Genomic DNA, 22,994 nt, shown 5'->3' on the forward strand with positions numbered 1-22,994 from the left:
TGAAAATGATAACTTGCTGGCCTGAAAAAGCTGTGTACCCTAAGATGATAGCACCTTTACTTCACAGTCACTGGCTTAAAAAAAAGACATGTAGATGTCTGGGGAACAGAAGTATGATTGTTATGAGTTAATAAAATTGTCCAACAGCCGATTGCAGAATGGAGCAAAGAGAAGGCATAATAAGTCAGTCAATGAGGTCATTAAATACTGTTTTGAGAGAGAAATGTTCATTCCAGTAGATCTGTTCCTTCATCCTGATTGACAAGTGACCTGGCCATATCACTTTCTGAAATAATTCTCAGTGGGATGTGTTCTACTCCTTTGCCTGTTGGGGAGTGAAAGTTGGAAAAAGCCCCAGGAGGAGAGCAGGCCTTATGAAGCCCTCACAACAGCACTTCTGGGGTGAGACGGGTCTAAGAGGTTGCTTGGTAGATGAGTGAACATTATTCAACACCGAAAATGCCCTGAAACAGGAAACAGTGTCCTCTAAGTCCGTTTGTGAGATTGTTTCGAAGAAGTTACCAGTTGAGGCAAAATGTTTCTTTTTATTTGGGGGGGAGGTAATTAGGTGTTTTTTTGTTTATTTGGTTTAGTGGAGGTACTGGGGATTGAACCCAGGACCTTGTGCATGCTAGGCACGCACTCTACCACTGAGCTATATCCTCCCCCCCCCCACCAGGCATAATGTTCCTTGTAGTGAGTGTTCACTCAGTGCTGGACGCCTGCTTGGTGCTTTTTAGATGTTAACCATTCAGTGAGGTGTGGTTATTATCCTCTTTTTTGATAATCAAGCAGGCCCCAGGCTATGATCTGCTTTGTGGTTATGGGACTAGTAAATGGCAAAGCCGGACGGCAGCTCAGAGCTGTCTGACCCAGAGAACCCCTCTCTCTCTTCAGTGGTGTCACCAGTGCGTACGTATAAAGAGCACGGATGATGTACATGAGCCTGAGGAACATGTCATGTTTTGTATTTGAGACTGTAGTGGCTCAGAGTCCTGGTTTGCAGAGTTACGACAGCCATAACTTGGTCACCTGTCTGCACACTGTCCAACAAACAAATTCTCATGCGTATCAAGGGTTCTGTCTGAGTGTTTCTTGCACTGACACCCGTTACAGCAGACTCTGGGAAATGAGGCTGTTTAGTCCATCCTTCACTCCGCCTTTGGTAACCCGTCTCTCCACATTTCTCCCAGTCATGCTTCAGATGTCTTGGAGACCTCGGGGTGGAAGTCGATGGTGGTGTCGCACCCCCACTTGGTGGCGGAGGCATACCGCTCTCTGGCCTCGGCACAGTGCCCGTTTCTGGGACCCCCGCGCAAGCGCCTGAAGCAGTCCTAAGGTCCTGCCTGTTTTAAGACTCCGTTCGTTTTCCAGAAGCAGCAGCCACCGTTGCTGCACTGACCTGACCACCAGGTAGACAGCGCAATCTGTGGAGCTTTTACTCTGTTGTGGGGGGAAAAGACTGCATTGTAGCCCCAGACTTTTAAAACAGCACTAAATAAACTTGGGGGAAATGGGGGTGGGGGAAGGGAAGGGGCCGGGACTCGGGGCTGTTCAACCTAATGAAAACCCTGTTGCTGCGTCACTGTGTTCCTCTGGCCTGGCGGAGTTTGATACTGTGGGGATTCAGCTTAGGCGCTGGCCTTGAGGACATCCCCGCGGTGGTACTTTGGAGAAACCTGTCTGCATCTGACTGAGCAGAACAAATCATCAGGTGCCTGGAGCAAAAAGAAAATTTAAAAAGGACATTTAGTTTTAAGAGAAGGGAAAAGGAAAGAAGAAAGGATTTTTGCAGAATTTCTCAAAAATCAATTTGTGGATTCCAGTACCAGTAGTATTTATGTTGAGAGAAATTTTAGTCCATCCAGCTGTGCTAAAACTTGGATATTTGCGAAAACTCCTCACCACCATGCAAGTATCAGAAGAGCTCTCTTGTTAGCACTTATTGTTTGCAAGAACAGCATATGTCCTGTTATCCTTTTATGAAAAATGACAAGCGGAGGTGAAAGGGGAAGGAGGTTATTTGATCCAGAAGATGAATATTCTGATGTGGTCGCTTTTGCAAAAAAATCTTTATTGGTGTTGAAAACTGGAAAAAATAATTCATCAGAATTCATACTGTCTTGACAAGAACTATGATTCTCTGTTTTTAGATATTGTGGAAAATGTTTTTTGGCATTTTTCTCTGATTTTATTTCTTCTCCCCCCTCCTTTTCTAAAAAAAAAACAAAACAAAACACACACACACACACACACACAAAACAAAAACAGCAAAAAGAAGAGAAAAGGAAATTTTATTATTAATGCTGTATGAAAAAACTCCCAGCCCAGATTGCTCAGCTGTCCGTACCTGACTTGCCACCTGCATAGGAGCCAGTCCTGTTCCTTCCAATTTGCCCCCTTCCTGCAGGGGAGAACTTCCAAATGTTAATTTTTTTTCTTTTTGAAAATATAAATAATTACTATTTTGTACTGTGTGGTATCTCTGGTCTTTTGTTTCACTCACCTGTCTTGTCTTTTGGGTCTGAGTTCTTAAGGGATTTTGAAGGCCTCGTTTGATCCTTGATCTGGCAGAGATTATGCTCGAAATGTCTAGGCAGTAGGGATTTATTGCATCTCCCTAATCTCGAGTTTCCTTTGTGAGCTACCAGCGATCGCCAGTCCCTTGTCCTTCTTGAGGCTCTCACAGCCCACATCCTAATGAGGGGTCAGGCTCCTGATGCCAACACAGGTAATGGAAGTGGGCTTTGCTGCACCCTACGTGTTTTAAGACCTAACTCCTGATCTCCCTTCTCCTTAGCTAAATATAAAAATATCAAGGGGACATGAATGTGGAGATTCAATAAAGGGAAATTATTCTCTCTGACTGGTTCTATCACTGACTGGATGTGTTTTTAGAAGAATTAATGTCTGAATTCCCAGTGAGCTCGAAGAATGCTCCGGGGCTTCTCTGCCTTTCCTATAGCAGTGTGGGACAGGACCGTGGGGTACCCTGGCCATGAGGCCAAGGTGTGTGTTATTTGACACCTTAGATGGATACTCAAAGTATTTCACCTTCTATTTCCCTTCAGTGACTTTAGCCTTTGCCAGTTTTCCAGTTTTCATTTATCTTGCCATCCCTAGAATGGAGTAGATATGACCCATTATCAATATAATCAAAGACAGGGTTTCCTCATGAGAAGCCACTCCATTGCACTTCTCAGTTTCCTCCTAAGTGTCACCTATGTCAGCAAGTGCCCAGTTCTCCGAGTTCTGGCTGCTGTCCCGGGCCTCCTGAGTCCTCACTTTGCATATAAGCACGGGGACCAGGACGTACACAGGGTCTCCTCTGCCCGTATTGTCTCTTAGGTAACTGCATTGATTCTGCACGTCTGGGTTTTCGGCAAACCTTCATACGCAGTATCTCATTTGAACTTGCCAACACCTTGATGAGTTTGGTAGGACAAGTGATAGGTAGCTAGCGTCTTCCCATCTGATAGATGAGAGAAGTTGAAACTCAGAGGGACATGCATCAGGTCACACAACTTGAGCGACAGTTCTTCCAACGTGATACCCTGGAAAGATTATTTAAGTAACTGGAAAAAGTTCCATTTCTGAAGTGTCTAGGTAAGAAAAGGTAAAACTTTCTTCCTGTGGAAATAGCAAGAGCAAAGCTCTGGAAAGGTGCCTCTGCTGGACTGTTCTTCAGAGGGTGCAGGAGGACAAACCAGGCTTCAGGTTTGCTTTTCCTCATTCACAGAAAGCTGTGGGTCCAAGGAATTTATATCCTCAGGAGGGTAGCACTTCTGGCACCAAGCTTCTGACAAGATGAAGGTCTCTTGGAATTTTCCTCTACTTAAGAGATTTCCAACGTGGGCTTTCCTATGGGTACAAAGCTGTTAGGATTCCAGGTACAGGTGAAGCTGTTCGATGCTTCTCCTGTCATTACTATATTCTTTCTGGATGTGTTTGTTTTTGTCTAAATGATACATTTGAAGCCATCTGGTTATGACAACATCAGAGCCCCAGCATACTGTTCATAAACCTCCCACTGCCACCACCCCCTCCCTCAGCTCCCCCACATCTGAAATTTAATTCAAGTTAACCCCACAATCTGGGGCATGTGCTGTCACTGCAGAGATGTCCGTGCCAGTGGAACAGTTGGAGATTTCAATTCCACAAGGATATGGCTTATTTATCAAAACAATATTTCAGGCAAGTAGTTTCACAGAACCTTTGGAGTTGCAGTTTCAGGTCCAAATAGCATATCTGGCATCATTCCCCAGCTCCCCTCCTTCCGTATTGTCAGCCCCCCTGTATCTGGCCATCCCTGGAGAAATTTTCCCATTCCTTATGTAGAGTGAACCTCTTCTGTGTTGTTATTAGGCCTCTAAACACCTTTATGGGGTTTAACCATTTAAGTAAGAGATGCCTCTCTTTTCCTTATCACTGCTAAATCTGCTGGCCTTTTAGATCTTTGAAGAGAATCCTCTTTTTTTTTCTTCTTAGATTCCAGCCAGGGACATCAAGATTATTTCTTAGGCCCAAAGATTTCTGGCTTGACCACCACTCCACATTCATTTTTTAAATCTGTTGTGGATTCTCCATATTGTGTGAGCCTGTGCAGATGAAAGGAAACAGCTTGTGTGTTTATGAGCAGAACAACAAATGGGGGCAGGCGGCGGAGGACGTTGAACTGCACTTTGAAACTGACTTGCTTTGTTCTGGCTCTTCAACTCTTACAAAAGAACAGCAACTAAATCCCCGCAACATGACCGTATTGGATCCTTCAGTTTATCTTTGTTAAAGACAAATTCTTGGCTGGAGCCCAACCATATTTTCCACAACTAATTATCTTTTTAATCAGCCTGAGCCCCATGTGTTTCCTTTATCTCTTGACTTTCCACTGAACTCTGGCCTACATCATTTAGATTCATTTCTAATGGCTTGCTTGCTAATCCAATATTCAGGTGAGTATCGTCACACTGTTCTTTATGTATGTTGATGCACAAATGTGGATGTGTTTCCCCCCCGTTTTAATTTCAGAGGTTGACTGCGCCACATTGGGGCCTTTGACCCCATAGGTGGACGCCTTATGGAGACAGTGAGCAAGGAAGCAAGTGCAGGATGATCAGTATTTGGGATAATGAGCTGGGAGAACCAGAAGCTTTGACCTCCGGATGAGGGTGGCAACTTGAATGTTGTTGACTGATGGGATCTTTATACCGCTGAGCTATTAGCAAGATGATCACTCCCCCTCTGTAAATCCTGTCATGCTGGAGTGGAAGGTGGCATCTGGAATGGTTCTGATTCCTGCCGCTCGAGGAAAAAGAATTTTCGACTTGGGGGAATTCAGTACAAGCAACACAAATGATTAAGGAGTTGAAGGGGATCAACTCTAGGGGAAAAAACATTTTGCAGATAAAATATGCATAACTCAGGTAGGGGAATGTCGCACCAGGACCTGTAGTTTACAGATCTCACAGGAGTTCTGAATGCTGGCCGCCTTGTCTTGTGCAGCTCCTGTTCACCTCAACTGTACAGCTTGGGAAGGTGATAATGTATCATCCTCAAGGTCACTCAACCTGGCTCTGAGCCAAGAAGCAACAGCAGGCAAAGGAATAGCTTTGGGGCTTAGGCTGGAGGACCAGAGAGAAAGCGAAAATCGAAGAGTTTGCCTGACAGTGAAATGGACACCCTGGCTCAAAGCACTGAGCTGAAAAGGGGCGAGCGTTAGCCCGATTAAGACCCTAGCATGCGAGCTCTTGATAAACTGAAGGGGAAAAAGGGACCCCCACATAGTTCATGGTTTCATGTCTCAGGGAATAGGCATCCAGAGAAGAGAGATGACTGATCCAGGTCACGGAGATTAAAACTCAGGCCACCGATTGGGCAAACGATGCCTGAGCACCTAGAAGGTGGCAGACGCTGTGCTAGGTCAGGACTGAGGCGGCAAGTAGTATTTCCACTCTCCTACCCTGGTCTCACAGATGAGGCCGGGGAGTGGCCCACAGAAACAAAGCCGAGAGCTCACAGCAATGAAGGCTGAAAAGTAGTAAGGAGGTCAGTGGCCGGTTACCTTAGAGCAGTTTCTGTCAAAGAGTGGAGGCCAAAGCCAAACTGATGAGAAAGTAAGCAAACATAGCTTGAGTGTAAGCTCCTCTTTCCGCAAGTCTGGCGAGCAGAGAGGAAGGGACTCTCTCCCACCCACTCTTAAGAATTTATGTCTCAGTTTAGTCAACATATTTATTTTTGTCTAGAAGTAATGGTGTACAGGTTGTTCCATAAAACCAGACACTTTAGTAATTGATATTTGTAGTAAGTCATGTTTGTATAATAATTGTACCTTCAAATTGAGAAAGAAAGCAATCACCTTCAACCCTTACACAATTTTGAGAATGATTTCCTAAAGACAGACACACATTTCTGCACTTTAACCTATCCCTCTTCCAAGTAAAAAAAAGTTTGCTTCACATCTACTGTAGATGCTTGAAATGTTTTTGTGGGCAGTGGTTTCGTTCAGGGATGTGCTACGAAAGGTATAGCGGTCAGTTCCTCAAAATGTAAGTCCTGATGGGGAGCATTTACCAGTTTACATGGTGTAGATACTCCTATGATGGCCCATGCCAAACCTGAAGATGACATTAACTGGGTGCAGAGCTGGAAGGGGATTTGCAGCTCACCATTGTCTAGTACTTCTGTCGTACAGATACAGAAGATGGGTGTAACCTCAAGCCACAGGCAGTAGTAAAGCATAACTAGAAAGAGATGAATTTTGAGTATTTATTACCATTGCTGTTAATTGTACACTGGTACAATTTAATTTTTAATTGGCCACTTAACAACCAGCTCTCAAAATTCCTGGAAATTTAACGATTGGCTCTGTAGAGCCAGTGAGAACCGGCCCCAGCACACCACAGGTGTGGTTTCACATTTGTCCTCCAACATCTGTGAGCTTCATTATTTCCTGTTATCTGGCAGCACTTTAAAATGCACCCACTACTTTTAATGGTGAAATGAAGTGCTGCCTTTTTGGAAGTTTATAGGTAGATTGACATTGATACATGAACCGGTAGTCATACATTTTAATCTCTCTGGGTAAATAAACATTTTTATTTCTATCTCTTACTAGTGTTGGAAGTGTTTCTTTTCATTGAAACACTAATGAAAAATAGGCATATCCTCTGACACATTATCCCATGTAATCTTTAGTCATTCCAGAGAACATGGTCTCCACAGTGTATCCTTCATGCCCCCATTACCTCTGAGCAAAAGCTAAAGGAAAGGGCATTTGAGCATGATCAACATGAACATAACAATGTGTGATCCCCAGGGTCTCCTACACCCACCGATATTTAAGAACCTTGCCTTGGTTTGGCCTTTTAAGAATGAATTTTTAGAGCTCTTTCTGTTTTCTTTACTGAAAATTCATTTATACATTCCATATATGTTGTGCCAGGAACTGTGCTAGTATCTAGGGATAAACAGTGAGTAAAACGAACTGCCCCCCTGCCCTCATTGGACCTCACAGTCTAATGGGGAGAGAGTGTCTTAATCTCACAAATACACGATGTCAAGCCATGCTGAGTGCTCTGAGGAAAGGTGTAGGGCACTGTGAGAGCCTGGAGTGGGGAATTCATCTCATCTGGGGGATCTAGAAAGGCTTCCCAAAGAAAGCAGCTTTTGAAGTGATTGCTGAAGGTTGAAGAGCTGTCAGCTTGGTAAAGTTGGAGAGGCACGTTCCACACAGAAGAAATCACATACGTGAGGCCCAGAGTCAGGAGGGCACATGGTGTGTTCCAGGAGCCCAGAGAAGGCAGGGTGGCTGGAGTGTGGAGAAGTGTGAGAGCAAGTTAGGGGCCAGATCTGGCAGGACCTGCACAGGTCACGTGTAGAACTGGGGTACTTATACTAAGAACAGTGGGGAAATCATGGAAGAGTTTTATTAAGCAGGTGGGGGTGACAAGATTTTCATTTTAATAAAATCTTTAGCTAAAGTGCAGGAAAGTTACTGTTGAGAGTGGGGATGGAGGAAGACAAGAGATAACAGAACTTGAAGTAGAGAGGTGACAGGGCTAGAGAAGAGATCAACTGGGGAGATTTAGGGGGCAAGGTGGCAAAACTTGATGATAGATTGGATAGAGTAAGGACAAAGAGGTGACTAGGATGGATTCACCAAAATAGAGACTAATAGGAAGATAAACGGAGAAATCAGATCATTAAGTTCATTTTGTTTGTAGATTATGAGATGCCTTGAGAAGTCCAAATGGAGGTGTCATGTGGGCTGTTGAATTTATGAGTCTAGAATTCAGAGGAGAGGTCGGAACTGAAGAGAAGTTCTGGGATATACTGGTTTATAGGTGTAATTGGGAAGCTCTGTGGTGTGCTGGATCGCCCAGGAGGAGTATAGAGTGAGGAGAGAAGGGGACCCAGGACTAAACCTTAAGGAACTCTTCCATTGTAGGGCCGGTAAAGGAGGATAAGCCACAAAGGAGGAGGGGAAGTGACTCCAGATAGGTAGGAAGACGACATATGTCAGAGAGCCAGTACAAGTTGTTAAAAAGTGTCCGACGCTGTAGAACAAGAGACAGAATAAAAATGCCCATTGGAACTAGCAACATGGCGTCATTAGCGACCTTAGCCAGGGCCATTTTCAGTGAAGGGACCCCAGTAGGGGCGAAGTGAGGAGTGGGTGGGACATGAGGAATGAGAGGACAGGCGGGTCTTGGAGGTATGGCTGTGAAGGGAAGGGAAAGTTCAGGCAGTGACTGGAGGAGGGAAATGAGTGGAGGGAGGAGTTTAATTTTTTCCTATAGAATAGAAGAGACATGAGCCTGTTTAAAGTGGATGGGCAGGATCAAGTAGAAAGGAAGCACTTAAAAGTCCCAAGGTCCATGGAGAAAGGTATAGCTCAGTGGTAGAGTTCCTGCCTGGCATGTGCAAGGTCCTGGGTTCAGTCCTCAGTGCCTCTATTTAAATAAACAGATGAACAGATAAACCTAATTCCCCCTGCCAAAAAATAAGATAATTTTTTTTTTTAATTAAAAAATAAAGGACCAGCAGAATGCTGTGAGGTTCTGAGACAGCAGGGAGGAGAAGCAGTGGGTGGGCATCGGGAGGAAGGGGTGGGGCGCCCTCTCTGGGTGTGAAGAGAGTCCTGCAGAAAGTGAATTCACCTCTAGTGGGAAGTTGAGCAAGCTTGCATCTGGTGATTTGTATGTTTTTCAGTGTTAACTAGGAAATAAGGTCAATGGCCAAGAATTCATGGGTAAGGGTTGGGGGTTGGCCGAGTGGTGGGAGCGAGATGCTGGGGAGGAGTTAGTGAGAGTGCAGGCAGCACTGAGGGTCCACCCAAGGGTGGTGTTTGGACAACATCTGGAGTCCAGGAGCCTGGCTGTGACCTCCCTCCACCACTCATGATCCTGCCCAAAGCACCTGCTGTGTAAGCCTTAGTTTTCTCATCTGTAAAATGGGTATATTTCAGGGTTCTCGTGGGAAATTAATGAGTAAATACATATCAAGTCCTTAATGAGTAAATACATATCAAGTCCTTAACACAGTGACTGCTATGTGTGGGCTCCAGAAAGGTAAACTGCTGCTGCTGTTACTGCCGTGGACTTCTTTTTGGTCCTAACCTAAGCCACGTGTAGCCTTTTGAGTCCATTTCTTTTTATGATTTCTTGGGTTGGAATGTAAATCTGCGACAAGACCCTGAAATAGACACCTTTGGGAGTGTGGGGGATCTCCTGAAGCAGAATTACCTGTGGGGAGAGAAACCCGTGTGGACTGGCCAGCCCGGTGTCCGGCGAGCTCGGAGACTCTCACCTGCTGTAATGTGTGGAGGAGTCTCAGAACAGAGTCAGCTTTTGCCAGATCTTTCAGTCACCTGGAATAGCTCTTCTGTTCTTCATTTATCATCATCACTGTCATCGTGGTTACAAGCTCCGAAAGCTAAGAGTGCTTGACATTCGGCATTAGAGAGAAAGGTAAGAGACCGGGCAGAAGCACTTCGGCTTGTAGGTGTGAAAATAGGGCTTGGGGAGAAGATGTAAGTAACTTTGGGATCCTGAAACCCTGTTTCTTGGGCAATTGCGGCCTCCCAAGTGGCCAGGGAGAGAGGGATGATGCGTACCTGCTAAGCCAAGCCCATCTTTTCTACGTGGTTTTCCTTCTTTGGCTTCTTTCCTTTATTTCCTTCCTTTTCTGCTCCCAGTCCTTCCCTCCTCCCGGAGCATGGAAGCTTCCATTATTTCTCCCCTGTTTTCCTAGACATTTCTCTCCCCTGTCTCCAGTACCGCTCACCAGAGTGACATCTTGAGCCTGATCCTGCCACATAAAAAAATAAAAAATAAAAAAACCCTGCCTACAACGAGCCCTCCAGTGCTGATCTCCGCTGAGATGTGGCAGATGGCAGAGCCTGACTGAGCAGCAGCAGGCCCCCTCCTATCCCAGACCTGGGAGCTGCTGGGACTGGTAAATGGGGCATTTATATACCTTTCCACACTCTTGTATCCTCCACCTACCCCCGATCTCCCCAAACAGCATCATTCTCATTTATTGCAGATGCCGCCCGGCAGGATTTTAACTGCCTCTTGACCTGTGTCCTCCCTTCTCCTCCTCCTCCCTGTCCCTGCGAAAGGCTCCCATGATAGAGTTCAGAGTTCATCTGTGAGTCAACAAGATTTACTGCCAGGCCCTGTGTGTAGTCCATGCCCTTGACCCTTCTCAAAATGTAGAAGAAATTGTCCCACAAGGCCCAGTCCTCAGGGATTCACCCTCAGAGGCACAGTCCGAGATGGGCATATTTCACACACCCATTTCCCAGGGGGACCAGCAAGGGACCACAGGCCATCGAGGCGGATGAGAAATTGATCTGCTGGATGGAGGTGATAAAGACAGGTGAGGTGGGGATGGGGCGCAGCAGGGCAGGAGGGGCCCCTGCAGGCTGCCTCAGCCTGGGGAGTACACTTGGCTGACTGCCTGGGGTGTTTAGCTCTGCTCTAAATAAAGGCCCTTTGGCCACTTGCTTTCCCTGAGCTTTGTGTTCTGTTTACCAGTAGAGGTCTCGGCGGGTGGGGAACAGAGGGTGGTGCCACAGGGGCTTCTGGAGTGCAAAAGTGGGATTCTGGGAGCAGTAGGAATGCAACCAAGGACTCTGTTTCTTGACCAGAATCAAACATAGATTCTTTTGTGTGGATCATCTTTTGTCGACATGACAGACTTCTGAACTTCCCTATGTTTTTTTCTGCCCGTTCTTCCTGCAGCAGGGAATGAGAGTGCCCACGGCCATTCTTCTCACCCCCAGGCTTGGCCAGGATCAGAGAGGGCAATAGTGTGGGGCTGTACTCAGAGCAGCTCCCCTTGAGTACTGCCTCTGTACCAGAGTTCCATTGGCTTTACACGTTCCAATTCAACAGCCCTCTGATGGGTAAAGATCACCCCCATTTTACAGATGGGGAAACTGAGACACAAAGATGTTCCATACCTTGCCTAAAGTCTACAATTAGGAACAGACAGAGCAAGGACTTGAATCCAGGCAACCTGGCTGCAGAATCCGTGCTCTCAACTTCTGTGCTCCACGGCCGCCCCCGCAAAAAAAGAGAAACCAGCCCTCTCCCCCTGCTCATGAATCCTAGCGGGTCGGGGAGGGCCAGGCGCCAGCTACATGGCAATAGCCTTACATGGACACAATGCCCCCACTGCCAGAGTGAGCTGTTCCCGCAGTGACCGTGTGAGCAGATGGGGAGGAACTGCCATCTAGGCCAGGAGGGGTGGAGACTAGAACAAGATCACATGGCAAATAAGACTCAAACTCAACTCTCTCCAAACGCATCACAGCTGGGAGATGGCCTTGCTCTGACCCCAAGGAGGAGAGCCCAGGCTCCCTATGACTTAGCAGGCTATCTGTCCCCAGGTAGGATCACCCCGCAAGTCATGAAGGGGATCTGGAGCAAGGAAGACTGGTGCAAGTAAAGAACATGTACTGGGTTAGGAGCTAGAAGACCCAGGCTTTTCCTGTAATGCTCAGTGCCTCTCACTTTGCCCTTGGAGCTAACCCGGTTCTCTGAAGACCATTCTAGAGAAGACAACACACAGTATTGGGGCAGGTGGGAAGAGGAGTGTGCCCAAACCCACATGCTGCCCTCCCCCTCTGCTGCCCTCCCACTTCCTGCCCACCGTCTCCTCCAGCCAGGAGGACCTGGGCAGGCTGGAGTGACAACGGTGTAGCAGCTTGTCCCCCTGTTGTTGCTTCCTCTCCCAAGCTGGCAGAGCGAAGGCTGAGATTACGCCTCAGCGCACCATCCAATGAGGCCCATCAGGGATGGTCCCCCCTGGGGAGAGTTTGGTGTGCAGGCCACCAGGGTTCAGATGTAACCGCCAAGGAAGGACCACCTGCCTCTGAGGAGCCTCCGGGCCAGCTGGACAGGGACACATAGCCCCTGCCCTCATGAGTGTCCGATCTGATGGGGAACAACAGCTCCTGCATCCAAGTCTCTAGTTAGTCTGGGGGGACATCCGCTTGATAGCCCCCAAGTTGGTGGTTACAGAGCACTCCAGACTCAATCTGAGTCAGAGATTGGAGTAGGCTGTTTTGAGAGGACTGTGGATGCTGGGAGATAACAGAGGAAGCGAGGTGGAGTGTGGAGTGGAGGCCGGATGCTGGAAGAGAGGAAGGGGCTGGGAAGGTGGGAGCCAAAAGTTCTGAGTATGGGGTGAGGGGGTGGGGGGGGGGTGGAGTTCATCAGAGCGAACTACAGCGCCCCTCAGCTTCAGCTTTGGAAGGACAACCTTTGGGGTGTGGAGTGGTGTGGCCTCATGGCTCTTACTTTTCCCCCTTGAGTTCATTCTTCTTGGAGTTTCTTGCTTCAGTTCTAGCCACTGACATCATGCTGACCCCAACAGAACATTTCCTTTGAGGCTATGGCTCAAGTGTGAACTGAAACCTCTTCCCTTGATGATCTGGCCCTGTAGAGACCAGCTGGGACTTTGAGAGGCTTTATTAAACAATATTTGCTGGATGAATAAGTACTAAGGGAGAACAGAAGGGTATTAACATCTTATGTCCATGAGGCTTAGAAATAGCCCAGCTCACCGGGTCTAGGCTTCCGAGTCTGCCCTGCCCAGGCCTGGAGGCTCCAGCCTGGCCTGGGCTACTTCCTTCTGCTTTCATGGGGACCAGCCAGCGGGGGGGGGGGGGGGGGGGGGCAGGGGAGGCTGCGTACTAGACCCCAAGAAACCACATGGTCCCTGTGCGGTCCACCTAAGTCACTCCCTTTCATCTCCTTCCCCAGGTAGTGAGACCTCGAGTTCACAGGGGCAGAGCTTTTTCTTGGTGGAGCCAGAGGTACCCCTATTTCTTAAGCCAGGCCAGTTCAGGCGGGATCAGAACCAGGAATCAGAGTGTCCACGGCAGGCCCAGGGTCTTGGGGGGCTCAGGTCTGAGCTCAGACAGTCTGTTAGTCTCAGTGTAAGCACAAACCCAACACTGACAGCTTCATGTTCAAGAGCCTGGGACTCTGCTCCCAAGTGCCTGGTTTGCCTCGCTCCCCTGCTTGGCAATGGACCAAGCCAGAAACACGGGCCATACGGCTGCTCCGCACAGCCTGAGCCCACCCTGGTAGGAGGAGCGCCTTACAACCCCAGGGTCCCAGAGTGACGAAAGGGCAGCCCCTACTCTGCCCTGTCAAAGATCCCCCTCCCGTCGCAGGCCCCCTTCTGCCTTGGACTTCCAAAGCTGTGTTGTTGCAGGTAATTAAAGGGTTTTAATTAAATTAGGATCCCATCTGGCTGGGATCAGTCAGGCCCTTAACGAGGATTGTGTGTCACCAACATCAGAACGTGGATGGGGACTCAGACGTGTGGGGGCTCAATTGGGGAATTGCAGGCCTTTCAGACAGGGGTAGTGAATGCTTCTGAGCCTCTCAGGGGCCCCCTGCACTGCAGCAGCAACTTGTTCTGCCTCCCAAATGGCGCCTCAGTGCCAGAGAGGGGGCAGAGGACCAGCGCTTTCCCAAGTACCTTCTTGCCCGTGAGTCTGTGTAACCTCTCTGACGTGCGGCAACATATGTGAGCATTTCCTCATTTCTACAGGTGAGGAAACTGAGGTCAACAGAACTGAAGTACTCAACCACATCGACCGAATCAAGTGGAGCTAGACATCACTGCTAGAAACGGAGACCCAATGAGATAGAAATTTGATAGAAGTAAGAAAGAAATTCGATTTTTCTCTCACATAAAAAGTGAAGGTAGGAGCCTAGGACTGGGGTGATATTTCTATTCCACAAATTTTTCAGGGGCCAGGATTTCTTCCAGTTCATTGCTCTGCAGCTTCTAGGGTATGGCTCTTATCCCTCATGGTCTAAGATGGCTGCTAGAGCTCCAGCAATCATATACACATTCCAGGCAGCAGGACAGAGGATGGAACAAAGAAGAAGGGGCACACGTGTACATCAACGATCTTAAGACTTTCGGAAGTTGCCAAAGAACTCCTTGGCTTATATGTCACTGGCTAGATTTTAAGTCACATGGCCACATCTAGGTGCAAGAGAAGCAAAAAAAAATTTTTTTTTTTCAGGCAGTCATGTGCTCAGCTAAAAATTGAGAATTCCATTACTATGGAGAAAGGGGAAATGGATTATTAGTGGTCTCTGCCACATGAATTAAGGGACAGAACCAGGGAGGAAACGAGGTCTCCTACCTCCAGGCTGGGGCACTTCCACCTACCCACACCAGGAGCAAGCCTGACGTGAACAGAAACACACATCCAGAAACAAGGAGGAGGGAGTAACATTTAATTTTCCCAACAATGCTCCAAGGCAGGTAATAGATCCCCAGTTTTTCATGTAAGGAAACTCTGGGAGATTATGTCATTTGTCCAAGGCTAATAAGTTATAGACCCAGAACTGGGATCCAGATGTATCTTCCTGCAACACTCACGTTGCTAGTTTTTTTGGTAGCTTCTGTGGCTCAAAAGGTGCTAATGTGCCCCTTAGGATCATCTAGCCAGGTGGCTCAGAGATGATGAACTGGAAGGATTTGAACTAGACACGTTAGCTTGGATTGTTACCAGTTCAGCCTTGAGCTTGGCAGGCCAACAGAAAATGGGGTCTCCTGTGGAACCAGAGCCCAGCCCCCAACCTCTGAGTGCCTGTTCTACTCTGGCGTTTGTGCCTTGGGGACAGCTTACCAGCTGCCACTCCAGGACTTTGGTATAATGGGCAGGTGCTGCCTGCCCTCGCCCGATCTTGCCTCTGCCTAGTGGGGCCAGTAGCTCCTCTCCTTGCCTGTCACCCAGCCCCTGGTTCTTCTGGCAGGACTGTCTTCAGAAGTGACGTTTCTCTCTCCCACGCCCAGCTATGACATTGGATCACTTCCCAACATGGAGCAACTGGTTCATTGTGTCTCCCACAACCCCTTATCCATACCCACTCAATAATCCAGCACCCTAGTCGCTTCACACATGACCTTCAGCTGCCTCCATCCCCCACCACACCCTTCCACCAGCTTCCCTCCCCACCTACCACCTCGAGCATCTCTGAGCAATGGGCCTTGCCACGGAAGTCTGCCACATGCAAGGTCACTAGCATTTCTGCCAAGGATGGGAAAGGGGGTGACTCAGTTCCTGCTTGCTCATCTCGGGGAAGTAGAGTGAGAGGGGAGGGAGGAGAGAGGAGGGAGGAGGAACCCAGGCACCCATTTGCTTTGACTTGAGGTCCATCAAGGGGAAGATGTCATCAGTGCCAGTTGACCTAATATGTATTTCCTCTTGCTAGCATCAGAGGCTGCTGGGAAGACTTACCCCCCCATAGAGATGGGAATGCTGAGGCCCAGATGGGAATGCTTGCCTAGATGTACACAAGACGGAGGACAGAGGCGACCTCCAGGTGTTCCAATGCTTAGAAATAACAAGCTTCCCCCTCTCCATCCATTTTGTATTTCTTGCCCTCAGAGAGACCCCAATCTGATAAAGAAGGCACAGAACCTGGCCCCAGGGCCTCCTGTCCCCAAAGAGCCCCTAGTCTGGTAGGCATGCCGCAGAGGCGCCACTGTAACAGAGGAGACAAGGACCCTGTCCTGGGCCAGCTCCCCAGCCTGGTTGAGCAGGCAGGGGAGCAGGGCCTCAGGACCAGAAGCTAGATCTGAAGGGTGATGATGCTGGGGAACGCCAAAGGTTTGGGGGTGAGGGTGGGACCTAGAGGTTCCCTCTGGGAGAGGAGATAGGCTTGTTCCCGAGCAATGTGCTCTCCTGTGAGTTTCCAGTGGCAAGAGTGGGGGTCCAAGCACTTGGCAGTGACTGGGGGTCCATCTCCCAGGGGGATGCTCCAAGCATTACTCATCAAGGGGGCAGAGGTTGGCACCTCCATAGCTAGAAGCTTTGATGGAGCCCTTACCTTTGTGGGACTAAGCGGACGAGGAAGTATCTGGTGATGGCAAGACTAATAGGGCGCAAAGGGCTATTATAATAGGGCTATTCTAAAAGAATTATGATTCGGGAGGAAATATGTTGGCACAATCCTAACTGAGAAGTACCGCCGCGTTACTGGGGAAGGTGAAAAAGGAGGGATGAGGCGGCAGAGTGTGCGTGAGGGTGAAATGAAGTTATTAAAATGAACCCACCCCCTGTGCAGGCAGAACTGTGTGCCAGGCAGGCCAGCCTTCCAGCTGTCGGCAGCATCTGGCTCTCCGCAGGAGGAGCAGCGGAGCCAGAGGGGGTGGGTCAGAGTGCCCCCTCATCCCGCTGACAGTTCAGCCAGGCCAGGGCCAGACAGAGGAGGGGCCTGGGGCGCGCTCAGCGCTCCCTCCCTCCCTCCCTTTCTCCGGCGCCCGCCCTGCCCGCAGGGCTGTGGGAGCCACTCACAGTCACAGTCGGGGTCCAGGGTGTTTCCACAGGTGGACCATGCACCAGATTCCAGCAAGCCCACGCCCTCCATGGCAGGGCCCAAGCCCTGTCCTCAGGGTGGGAACGGAGACGGTGGCATGGAGGAGTTAGGGAGTGTCTCAAGACTGCTCCGGAGACCCAGCCCGGCCCCTGGACGCACACTGCAGGGCAGAGGCTGGAATAGGAGTGTGGGCTCGGGTCACTCACCCTCCTGGGTCACTTGGTACAACGTGGGACTACAGCAAGGTGGTCTCTTAGGCCCTGTGCAGCTCTGCTCTGCAGTGGGAGGGTACCAATCTGCGCTGAGTGCTGGTGGGCAGGGGAGATGGGCTGGGGGTGGTGAGAGCACCTTACCTCACGCCCCGACTCCCCTCACTCTGGCTCCTCAGCCAAAAGGGACTCCAGGGGCCTGTGTGCTGCCCTCCCAAGAATACAGATCCTGAATGGCCCCCTCGAGCAGGTACTGTGATCTTGGTAGTGGGAGCCCAGCCTTCCCCTCACGGAGCCCCGAAGGGCCCAGCTCAGGCCCAGGTGAGGTGCCCCCCTCCCCATGGGCAGCCAGGCAGCCAGGCAGCCACTCTGAAGCCCTTCTACTGGCTAGGGCAGGGCAGGGCAGGGCAGGACAATGGCTGCTTTCAAGCCCGCTTCTGTCGCCACTCCACCCTGGCCTGTTCCTTCCCTAGCATGTCACCACACCAGAAACCCAGTGCTCATGGTTCTCTGAAGGGACCCTTCCCAGGCGACTGCCACAGGAGAAGCAGCTGGGAATCACAGCTGAGGAGAGCATCAGAGGGGTCGTGTCATCCTAGGAAGCCGGAGCCAGGAAGGAACTCAGAGGACATCTGCGCGGTCCTCGAAGTGCGATCTCTGGGCAGGGAGCATTGGCATCTCCCTGGGCACACTTGTTAGAAAAGCAAACTCTTAGACCCCACCCCAGACCTACTGAATTAGCAACTATAGGGTGGGACCCAGAAATCTGGGTTTTAACAGCCCTCTTGGTGATTCAGGGGCCCACTCACATTTCAGAACCTCTGGGCTGGACAAGCTCCTCATTTTATAGAGAAGAAATGAAAAGAGAACCAGAGAGGGGAATGGACTTGCCCAAGGCCACAGAGCAAACTACTGACAGAGAGCTGACACCCCACTGGGCCCACCTAGATGGCGGATCCAGGAAGGCAACAAGGAACACCCCGATGTGGCCATCCTGCCTGTTGGCTCTTCCTTCCCAGCTGCTTTGCAGATGCCACCCCCAGCCCCACCAGCACAGCACTGGCCCAGCTTTCGTGGCTGGAAGGGGGGTGGAGAGGGAAGCCTTGGAGCCATCATTGAGCATCAGCCCCAGCAGCTGTTGGAGCCCTGCGACTCTGGCCTCCAGGTATTGTCTTTCTGCCTGCTGGACCACAGGGGCACCTGTGGCCCTTTCCCCCACCTCCAACCTACCTCCCAGACCACTCAGAGTCCAACGCCCTGGGAAAGCTTTATTCCCTGCTCCAAGAACAAGATTCTGCACACAGAAGTCGACAATCAGGTGATTTCACAAAACCTCCCCCCTCCCCCCACCCACAGACAGACACTACAGAACAGGTCCGGCGCACCCTCCGCAGTCTGGCCTCACCCTGCCCAGAGCTGCTGATGGCCCCGCCGGTCACGAGGGAGGCATCTATCCGGCCGCGCCCCAGTCTGATGGGCAAGGCTGGCTATGGAAGGATCACGCGCTGAACAAGGAAGCTCCCAGAGGATCTAGTGAGGGATGGGGCAGAGGAGGGCCACGTGGCTCACGGGTGGGCTTCCGCCTGTGGCCTTGGTGCTGGGAGATCCACCATCACCCTCTGTCTCAGCTTAAGGACTGGTGTCCCTTCAGCATGAGGGTTGGGGTGGGGAGCAATGGCAGAAGAAGAAAGTTTGGAAAAGGGTGGCCTGGCTTGGGCAGATGGTCTATCTGTCAAGATATCAGACTCTAAGGATCACCACTTCGGCCTCAAGCCCAGCTCAGTCCACCGTCCAGGATGAAAGGCTTAGGGCTGCCCTCTGGGTGGGGCTGGAGAGTTCCTCCTGCCCCCCACCCCCACCCCATGCTGGCTCCCGGGATGCCCAGTGTCAGCCATCCTTCAGCGCCTACTTGGTGTCCACACTGATGAAATAACCCTCTCCTTGTTGCTGTTCTTTCTCAGGATGGCAGGGAGGGAGCCAAGGTTTTAGGCTCCTCTCAATGACTTTATTGGTCTGCCTGCCCCACGGGCCTCCTGCACCCAGCATCTTCCTGTCCCTCAGTCAGCCTGTGAGGCTGCCCGGAGAACCCACTCCATGGCTGGTGCTCCTGTGTGCTGGTCACTCTGCAACATCAGGTTGGGGCCAGCTGCTGGGACCCTTTCCCTACCACTTGAGATTTGGCCCTGGCCCCACTTGGCACCTCCTCTCCACCCACCCCTGCTCCCCGCCCGAGGCTTCTTCCTTTCCCTGCCCAGTACCCAGACAGATGGCTTCATGTGTGGGCAGGCCTGTCCTTCCAGTCCTGGCCCAGCCTCTGTGGCCTGCCCGGGGTCACCCAGAGGGGTAGTAGGGAGTATCACTGTGGTAGTTGTAATCCGGGCACACCTTCTGGACCAGCCTATAGTCCGTACTGTAGAAGGCGATGTAGACGCAGACGACTTTGAAGGGCTGGGAGCAGCTCCAGGTGGCTGAGCTCTGAGCGTGGTCTCGGGAGCAGGTCTTGGCGGGGTCGTGGGTGCAGAGCGAGATCCGGCGGCCCCGTTCCACCTTCTCCCACTCCATTCGGCAGTTGAAGATTTTGGAGGCCTTGGCTTCAATGAAGATCTGCTGCTCCTGGTGGAACTCTACAGCTTTACCGGGGGGCACGAGGCTGATGGAGATGTTGCCCTGGCCCGTGGCATTGTGTTGGAAGTGGACGCTGAAGGTCCCGTTGCCGTGGTCCACGATCTTCCCTGTGACGAGCAGGTTCAGGGCAACCGTCTTGATGTTGGAGTAGAAGTCACCCCAGCCAAAGATTTTCTTCACCTTGGCTGAAGGTGAGGGACTGTGGCTCGGGCGACTGGGGGGCTGTCCAAGGACCCCCCATGCCTCGCCAGGTGGAGCCAGCAGCCCTAGGAGAGTAGAGTTGGCCATGGGGCGGGACTTAGGTGAGATGTGGCCCCGCTTCCGAGGCATCCGGGGCCGGGGCTGGCTCTCGTGGTCATCGTGCTCAGGGTCCTCCGAGCCAGGGGGGCCATCATCCTGGCCACAGATGACCTATGGAGGGAGTTGGGGGGAAGAGTGAGTGCTCTGGTTCCCCAGAAGACCCAGGAATTCTGGTCCACTGCTCCTCGCTGCCAGCATCATTTTTCTGCCCTCTTCCACTCTGACCTGGGGCCTCTGCATGTTGCCCACTTACGCTGGGGGCTGGGTTTGCACTCTGGCTTGTGTCGTGATTCCATCTCATGTTCTGACATGGAGGTCACCCCTACCTCCTCTCCCCACTGCCCTGCCTCTGGCCATTATTCAAAGTCTGGAAGGATGGCAGAGAATTCTGTCCAGTGGATCACAGCAGCAGAGGTACAAGGCCCCTACTCCTGGGGAGTCCCCAGTCTGATTAGGGGAGGCCTAGCTCCTGATCTTGGGGGAGCCCTCATCTGATGGCAGAAGCATGTCCCTGTGCTGACAGACCAGCCCCCACCCCCGTCATGGGAGAGCTGGAATCCCTGCCTCTGTGAAATTCCCAGGCTGATGAGGGAGGCATAGTCTCTGCCCTCAAAGAGCCCCATGACAGATAGGGGAGCTCCATCTCTGTGCTGGACACAGGTGCAGCCCCTGCCTTTTGGGACTTCCTAGTCTGTTGGATGAGACACCATCCCCACCCTGGAATGGTTTCTATCCTCAGAGAGAACTAACAGACAATGGAAAAGAAAACAGAACCCACTGAAATTCTCTCTCAAGTACAAATGCAGTTTAGATTTTGGTAGGAGGACTAGAGGGGAGACCTGGGGTGAGCCCCACACCCAGGAAGGCCAAACACTCCTCCAGGGACCGCTGATGATAACATGCTAGGACATTACTTACACTAGGAGGCAGGAGTTCTTATTATTCCCATTTCACAGATGGGGACACTAGACTCAAAGGTTACATCACTATAAGGCTAAGTCACATGGGGTCATCCTTCCCATCCCACTGAACTCCCAGACTCATGGACCAGATGGGTCCTTCTCTAGGGGTTTTCTCCAATCCCCAAGCCCACCCAGAATCTCCAGTAAAGCTCCGCAGAGGCTCGTCTGGCCTCTGCTGCATCAACTCTAGTGACAGGCAACACCTGGGTAGGCTTCCTGGAGGCGCTGTGGGGAGCGCCCGCTGGGCAGCCTGACCAGCTCAAACATAGGACAGCTCAGGAGGGCATCAGGGAACGGACCAGGTTTCCTGAGGACAGCCACCTGGTGTGGGTTTGCTCAGCTTTTGAAAAGAGTACTTGCCCTATGTGTCTTGTTATCAGCACCAGGGGCACCACCTCTCAGCTGGGCAGCATCTGGATTTGCTGGCCACCCTAGGGTGAGGATGCAGGATGCTGGAGACTGGGGTCTGAAGGGCTCCAAAGAAGTTTGCCCCAAGATGATGTCCCCTGTTCTGACCCTGGCCATGCCCAAGGTTGTGTGTGGTGGCCCTGCGGGTCAGGACCCAAGGGTAGGGTAGAGGGACAGCAGGAGCGGAGGCTCTGGGAGGTGGGCTCAAGGCGGCAGACCTGTGTGTACTTGGCCCCGGGGGTCACAGCTAAATGGCTGGAGGTTGGGGAGAAGGGCTCCAGCTGGGGCTGTGACAAGGGGAAGGCTCTCCACACAGTGGCAAAGGGGGATTATTGTTTTGAGGAAAGGGGCAGATACAGATGTGAGGCTGAGGCTTCTTCACGACAGGATTGGGAGGTGGCAGTTGGCGGGCGCTGGGTCGAGGGCGGGGGGAGCTGAACCCTGGGCTGGGGTCGGGGTGGATTCCCTGCGTCCTGGGCCGCCGGGAAGGCACGAGCGAGCCCACGGGGAGCGGGCTCTGGGCGCTCCGCTCAGCTGCCGCGGGCGCCCGGGGCGGGAGCCGCCTGCCCAGGTCCTGTGGGGCTCGGGCTGCGCGCAGCCGGGAGAGGAGAGGAAAACAACAGGCGGGGAGGGAGGAAGCGGGAGGGAAGGCGGGAGCGAGGGACGCGGGGGCCGCCCCCCGCCTGGACCCGCTCGTGCTCTGGGGGACCCAGAGCCCGGGGCCCTCCGGATCCCCGAGGTCAGGGAAGAAAAGCCCACGCCCTCTGCCCCGGCAGGTCATCAGCTCCACAACTACCCAGCCCCGCGGCCCAAGGCCGGGAAAGGGGTCGAGTAACCCTTGGCGACAGGCTTCGGGTATTTTCCCTCGTGCCCGTCGCACCTCCCGCCACCAGCAGCCGAGTGGGTGGGCCAGCCCAGCACCCTCTCCCCGCCCCAATTAACCCTTTCTGTACAGTCTCTGGTCTCGGACCCGCCCTCTCCCCTAGCCACCAGGCTTCCCCTCCATCCCTGGGATGTTGAGGGGAAGGGAGAAAGTTTCTGTCCTCGGAAGCTTCCCGCGCTCTCCCCCAATCCTCTGGGCCCCCGCCCCTCCGCGCAGCTCCCCGCGGACCACTCACCAGATAGAGGCTGCCCTGTACTAGGAACACGAAGCAGCAGCGAGTCAGTTGCATCTTCCTTCTTTGCTCTCGTGCCCCTTTCTCTCCTCTTTTCCCTTCGGGGTCCCAGGCCTTTCCTCACCCCTGCTCTTTCAGGCGCGCCGTCCCATGCTCCAGTGCCCGGCCACCCGCGGCCCTTGGCTCTGCCAGCCGCCCAGGACCGACCCCGCCCCCTTAGGTCCAGCTGTGCAGCCGCCGCCGCCCCCCTCCCCTGGTCCAGTTGCGCCCGGCGCTGCCCCCTCTCGAGGTCCCAGATGTGCGCCCCTAGCGCCTCGAAGGGCCCCAGCTGCGCGATGGCTCAGCCGCTCCAGATATGCACCTTCGGTTCCAGTGTCGCCGCTGTCTCCCAGATGTGTTGGGGACCCGCGCGCGCGCTCGTCCTTGTGCCAATTCCCCAGACCAGACGGCCCCTCCCGCCCCGTCGCGGCGCGCCCCCTGGCGGACGCCCCTGGCCGCGCCGAGCCCCGCCGCCGC

The 22,994-nt window shown here is 51.9% G+C and overlaps 2 protein-coding genes across 6 annotated transcripts in view; one reads left to right on the forward strand and one right to left on the reverse strand.

The window, feature by feature from the left end:
• The window catches only part of SPOP (speckle type BTB/POZ protein), a 62,361-nt gene extending 60,110 nt beyond the window's left edge, over positions 1-2,251 (forward strand). For all 4 annotated transcript variants that reach the window (XM_074343026.1, XM_010949259.3, XM_010949267.3 and 1 more), the window contains one exon: positions 1,194-2,251. In XM_074343026.1, the coding sequence (XP_074199127.1) occupies positions 1,194-1,355 (162 nt within the window). In that variant the 3' untranslated portion in view covers positions 1,356-2,251. The remainder of the gene's footprint in view (positions 1-1,193) is intronic.
• Positions 2,252-18,371: 16,120 nt separating this feature from the next.
• Positions 18,372-22,964, reverse strand: NXPH3 (neurexophilin 3). Of its 2 annotated transcripts, none has more exons than XM_074343027.1 (2): positions 22,840-22,964; positions 18,372-20,104 (listed from the first exon to the last, which is right to left on the reverse strand). In XM_074343027.1, exon 2 carries the CDS (start codon positions 20,021-20,023, stop codon positions 19,400-19,402), a length of 624 nt encoding a protein of 207 aa, XP_074199128.1. In that variant the 5' UTR covers positions 20,024-20,104; positions 22,840-22,964; the 3' UTR covers positions 18,372-19,399. The 2 variants fall into 2 exon arrangements, with proteins under 2 accessions (XP_074199128.1, XP_010947585.2); XM_010949283.3 differs by lacking the exon at positions 22,840-22,964 and adding an exon at positions 22,482-22,829 and having other exon boundaries at positions 18,383-20,104.
• Between the last annotated feature and the right edge of the window lie 30 nt (positions 22,965-22,994).

This window comes from Camelus bactrianus, chromosome 16, assembly GCF_048773025.1.
Source record: "Camelus bactrianus isolate YW-2024 breed Bactrian camel chromosome 16, ASM4877302v1, whole genome shotgun sequence".
NCBI classification, from domain to species: domain Eukaryota; kingdom Metazoa; phylum Chordata; class Mammalia; order Artiodactyla; family Camelidae; genus Camelus; species Camelus bactrianus.